Source organism: Coturnix japonica, unplaced genomic scaffold, assembly GCF_001577835.2.
Source record: "Coturnix japonica isolate 7356 unplaced genomic scaffold, Coturnix japonica 2.1 chrUnrandom647, whole genome shotgun sequence".
Taxonomy (NCBI): Eukaryota; Metazoa; Chordata; class Aves; order Galliformes; family Phasianidae; genus Coturnix; species Coturnix japonica.
Window position 1 is genome coordinate 4,565 of NW_015440013.1, and position 5,898 is coordinate 10,462.

At 53.3% G+C, this 5,898-nt stretch overlaps 2 protein-coding genes across 2 annotated transcripts in view; both read left to right on the top strand.

The window, feature by feature from the left end:
- The window catches only part of LOC107307519 (adhesive plaque matrix protein-like), a 1,693-nt gene extending 570 nt beyond the window's left edge, over positions 1-1,123 (top strand). The window contains exon 2 of the mRNA XM_015851028.1: positions 25-1,123. Within this exon, the coding sequence (XP_015706514.1) occupies positions 25-1,107 (1,083 nt within the window). The 3' untranslated portion in view covers positions 1,108-1,123. The remainder of the gene's footprint in view (positions 1-24) is intronic.
- A 61-nt stretch (positions 1,124-1,184) lies between these two features.
- The window catches only part of MAPK7 (mitogen-activated protein kinase 7), a 24,289-nt gene continuing 19,575 nt past the window's right edge, over positions 1,185-5,898 (top strand). Inside the window, exons 1-2 of the mRNA XM_015851030.2 lie at positions 1,185-1,496; positions 3,373-3,588. Coding sequence (XP_015706516.1) covers positions 3,381-3,588 — 208 coding nt within the window. The 5' untranslated portion in view covers positions 1,185-1,496; positions 3,373-3,380. The remainder of the gene's footprint in view (positions 1,497-3,372; positions 3,589-5,898) is intronic.

Below are 5,898 nucleotides of genomic sequence, written 5' to 3' on the forward strand. Positions count from 1 at the left end.
TGGCCGCCATTGGACAGCTTGAAGGCAATATGGCCGCCAGTGGCCAACATGGAACTAATATGGCCGCCAGTGGCCAACCTGGATCTAATATGGCCGCCAGTGGGCAAGCTGGACCTAATATGGCCGCCAGTGGACAGATTGAAGGCAATATGGCCGCCAGTGGCCAAGCTGGAGCTAATATGGCCGCCATTGGACAGCTTGAAGGCAATATGGCCGCCAGTGGACAAGCAGGATCTAATATGGCCACCATTGGACAGCTTGAAGGCAATATGGCCGCCAGTGGCCAACATGGACCTAATATGGCCGCCAGTGGCCAACATGGAGCTAATATGGCCGCCAGTGGACAGCTTGAAGGCAATATGGCTGCCAGTGGTCAAGCTGGATCTAATATGGCCGCCAGTGGCCAAGCTGGACCTAATATGGCTGCCAGTGGGCAAGCTGGACTCAATATGGCCGCCAGTGGGCAAGCTGGACCTAATATGGCCGCCAGTGGGCAAGCTGGATCTAATATGGCTGCCAGTGGACAGCTTGAAGGCAATATGGCTGCCAGCGGCCAACATGGAGCTAATATGGCCGCCATTGGACAGCTTGAAGGCAATATGGCCGCCAGTGGCCAAGCTGGATCTAATATGGCCGCCAGTGGCCAACTGGGCCCCAATATGGCTGCCAGAAGCCAAGCTGGACCTAATATGGCTGCTGCTGGCCAACCTGGACCTAATATGGCCACCACCAACCCCAATATGGCCGCCAACAACCCCAATATGGCCGCCAACAACCCCAATATGGCCGCCAGTTCCAATATGGCCGCCATCAACTCCAATATGGCCGCCAGTTCCAATATGGCCGCCATCAATATGGCCTCCAGTTCCAATATGGCCGCCAACAGCCCCAATATGGCCGCCACCAACATGGCCGCCCCCAGTTCCAATATGGCGGCCGAGGTCACCTTCCGCTGCCCCCTGTGCCCCAAAAGCTTCCGGGTCAGGGCGGGGCTTCGCCGCCATCAGCGCCGCCATGGCCACGCCCCCTCCGCCCAGGCCACGCCCACTTCCGGTTTACCATAAAAGGGCATTTGTTGTTGGCTCCGCCCACCGCGTATGCAAATAAACTGGGGTACACGTGACCGCGCGTGATCACGTGTCCTTTGTGCGTCGTCACGTGATCCACCGCGCAGTTTCCGGTCGCCGCCATCATGGCCGCCGCTCTACTTCCGGCTCCACGCTTCGCTTTCTGACGTCACTTCCGGTTTTGCTCCCCCACCCCCAAGATGGCGCCCCTTCAAACACACGGGGGTGGCTTCTGCGCATGCGCCGCCCCGCTCCATAGCGACAGGGAGACACTTCCGGGTTTTTTAGCCCCGCCCCTTAGCAACGGGAGGATCCTGATTGGCTGCAGGGAGGGTGGGGGAATCGGAAAGGGGCGTGGCCTGAAAGCTGAGCGCTGATTGGGCGGAGCGGCGACATCCGGGAAGAGAACGGGAGCGGCTGCGGAGGGAGGTGAGTGGGGTCTATGGGGTCTGTATGGGGCTCTATGGGGTCTATGGGGTTCTATGGGGTCTATGGGGTCTCTATGGGGTCTATGGGGGCCTATGGGGTTCTATGGGGTCTCTATGGGGCTCTATGGGGTCCTGTGGGGCTCTATGGGGTTCTATGGGGCACTATGGAGTTTATGGGGTCTCTATGGGGCACTATGGGGTTTCTATGGGGCTCTATGGGGATCTATGGGGATCTGTGGGGCTCTATGGGGTTTTGTGGGGTCTATGGGGTTTTATGGGGTCTATGGGGTCTCTATGGGGTCTATGGGGTTCTATGGGGTCTATGGGGGGCTATGGAGGGCTATGGGGTTTCTGTGGGGTTCTATGGGGTTTCTATGGGGTCTATGGAGCTCTATGGAGCTCTATGGGGCTCTATGGGGGTCTATGGGGTTCTATGGGGCTCTATGGGGTCTCTATGGGGTCTATGGGGCTCTATGGGGTTCTATGGGGTTTCTATGGGATCTATAAGGCTCTATGGGGTCTCTATGGGGCTCTATCGGGTTCTGTGGGGTCTCTATGGGGATCTGTGGGGTTTCTATGGGGCTCTATGGGGATCTATGGGGATCTGTGGGGCTCTATGGGGTTCTATGGGGTCTCTGGGGTTTTATGGGGATCTGTGGGGCTCTATGGGTTCCTATGGGCTTCTATGGGTCCTGGGTTCCCTCTCCCTTTCCCCTATACCCTATGGGGCCGTATAGTTCCCTATGAGGCATATAGTTCCCTATGGGGCCATATAGTTCTCTATGGGGCCATATAGTTACCTATGGGGCATATAGTTCTCTATGGGGCATATAGTTACCTATGGGGCATATAGTTCTCTATGGGGCATATAGTTACCTATGGGGCCATATAGTTACCTATGGGGCCGTATAGTTCCCTATGGGGCCGTATAGTTCCCTATGGGGCCATATAGTTACTTATGGGGCATATAGTTACCTATGGGGCCATATGGTTATCTATGGGGTCATATAGTTCCCTATGGGGCCATATAGTTCCCTGTGGGGCCATATAGTTACTTATGGGGCCATATAGTTCCCTATGGGGCCGTATAGTTCCCTATGGGCCATATAGTTCCCTATGGGGCCATATAGTTCCCTATGGGGCCGTATAGTTCCCTATGGGGCCATATAGTTACCTATGGGGCCATATAGTTCCCTATGGGGCATATAGTTCCCTATGGGGCCATATAGTTACCTATGGGAACATATAGTTCTCTATGGGGCCATATAGTTACCTATGGGGCCATATAGTTCCCTATGGGGCCGTATAGTTCCCTATGGGGCCATATAGTTCCCTATGGGGTCATATAGTTCCCTATGGGGCCATATAGTTACCTATGGGGCCATATAGTTCCCTATGGGGCCATATGGTTATCTATGGGGTCATATAGTTCTCTATGGGGCATATAGTTACCTATGGGGCCATATGGTTATCTATGGGGTCATATAGTTCCCTATGGGGCCATATAGTTACCTATGGGGCCGTATAGTTACCTATGGGGCATATAGTTCCCTATGGGGCCATATAGTTCCCTATGGGCCATATAGTTCCCTATGGGGCCGTATAGTTCCCTATGGGGCCATATAGTTCCCTATGGGGCCATATAGTTACCTATGGGGCCATATAGTTCCCTATGGGGCCATATAGTTCCCTATGGGGCATATAGTTCCCTATGGGGCCATATACTTACCTATGGGGCCATATAGTTCCCTATGGGGCCATATAGTTCCCTATGGGGCCTTATATTTACCTATGGGGCCATATAGTTCTCTATGGGGCCATATAGTTACTTATGGGGCCGTATAGTTACCTATGGCACCTCTTCTGTCCCCCTATAGACCCCACAATGGCGGACGAAGCCCCCATAGATCGCCGGGAGGTGTCAGTGGGGCCGGGCCCCCCGATGGGGGTCAATATGGGGGGGGGTCCCTTGGCCCTATTAAAGGCCAGGGCGCTGGACGTCACCTTCGAGGTGGGGGATGAATACGAGATCATCGAGACCATCGGGACCGGAGCTTATGGGGTCGTCAGCTCCGCAAGGAGACGGGACACCGGTGAGTATAGGGGGATCTATGGGGTCCTATGGGGGATCTGTGGGGTTCTATGGGGTCTTTATGGGGTCCTATGGGGTCCTTATGGGGGATATGGGGGTCCTATGGGGGATCTATGGGGTCTTTATGGGGTCCTATGGGGTCCTTATGGGGGATATAGGGCAGGAGGGGGTCTATGGGGTCCTTATGGGGTATATAGAGGGATATATGGGGTATATGGGGGGATTTATGGGGGATATGGGGGTATCTATGGGGTTCTATGGGGTCTTTATGGGGTCCTATGGGGTCCTTATGGGGTTGGTTGGGGGTCCTATAGGATCTATGGGGTCCTATGGGGGATCTATGGGCTTCTATGGGGTCTTTATGGGCTCTATGGGGTCCTTATGGGGGATATAGGGCTGGGGGGGGGCTCTATGGGGTCCTCACCGCACAACGCTCCATGAAGGAACCAACTGACGCCGCATAAGGACCACAGACTGACCCATTAAGGAACCAACTGACCCTAAAGGACCCATAGGACCCCCAACCCATAAGGACCAACTGACCCTATAAGGAACCAACTGACCTCTAAGGACATCATAGGAGCTCCCAACCCCATAAGGAGAGAGAGATAAGGACCCATAGGACCCATAAAGACCCCATAGAAGCCCATAGATCCCCCATAGGACCCCATAGATCCTATAGGACCCCATAGGACCCCCAACCAACCCCATAAGGACCCCATAAGGACCCTAAAAACCCCATATATCCCATAAGGACCCCATGAGCCCATAAAAGACCTATAGAACCATATGATCCCCTAGGACCCATGAGATCCTATAGGGACCCCATAGGCCCCAACAACCCATATCTGGACGCCCATAGAGCCCATACAAGGAACCCCATAGAACCCGCACAGATCCCCACTAGGAACCCATAGAATCCTATTAGGACTCTAGAGCCCATACAGACCCCATAGCAGCCATAGATCCTCCATATGGACCCCACCAGATCCTATAGGACCCTCATAGGACCCCACAACCCATAAGGACCCCATGAAGGACCTAAAAACCATATATCCCCGCATGGACCGCATAAAGACCAAGAAACCATAGATCCACTGAGGACCCATAGATCTAAGACCTCCCAACCACATACAGGACCCGATAGAAGTCCCGCCCACCCTATATCCCCCATAAAGACCCTATAGAGCCCCATATCCCCTATAAGGCCCCAAACACCATAAGGACCCATAGAGCATAAAGACCCCTAGAACCCAAGATCCCCATAGGACCCACAGATCCTATAGGCCCCTAAGATCCCATAAAGACCATAGAACCCAACATATCCCCTCATAGACCCATAGATCTATAGACCGCATAGAGCCCCATAAGACCATAGAAGCCCTAGATCCCCATGAGGACCCCATAGATTCTATAGGACGCCATGAGGACCCCCTCATCCCCCTAAGGAACCCCATAGGACCCCAACAACCATAAGGACCAATATGGACCCCATAAGTCCCATAAGGACCCCATAGATTCCTATCGGACCGCCATAGTACCCAACCAACCCCATAAGGACCCATAGAGGGCCCCCAGCCTATTATCCCCATAAGGACCCATAATGACCACTAAAAACCCCCTATATCCCCATAAAGGACCATAGGACTCCATAAAAGACCCCATAGAACCCCATAGATCCGCGCATAGGACCCATAGATCCTATAGGACCCCCACCCAACCCCATAAGACCCATAGACCCCCTCCTGCCCTCTATCCCCATAAAGGACCATAAGACGCCTAAAACCCATATATCCCCATAGGACCATAGGGACCCCATAAAGACCATAGAACCCACAGATCCCTAGGACCCAATGATCTATAGGACCCATAAGCCCATAAAGACCTTACCATAGAAGGCCATAGATCCCCCATAAGGACCACAGATCCATATGACCCCATAGGACCCACCAACACCATGAGACTCCCATTAGAGCCATAAAGACCCAAAGAACCAACAGATCCCCATAGGACTCATACTCTATTAGGACCCCATAGAGCCCATTAAGAACCCCATAGGACCCCATTAGATCCTCCCATAGGAAACCATGATCTATAGGACCCATAGAGACAATAAAGACCCATAGACCCCACAGATCCCCATAGGACCCCATAGATCTATAGACCCATAGACATATCCCATAAGGACCCATACGACCATAGATCCCATAGGACCCCATAGATTCCTATAAGGACTCCCAAAGAGCCCATAAAGACCCGCATAGAAGCCATAGATCCCCATAGGACCCATAGATCCTTAGGATCCCCATAT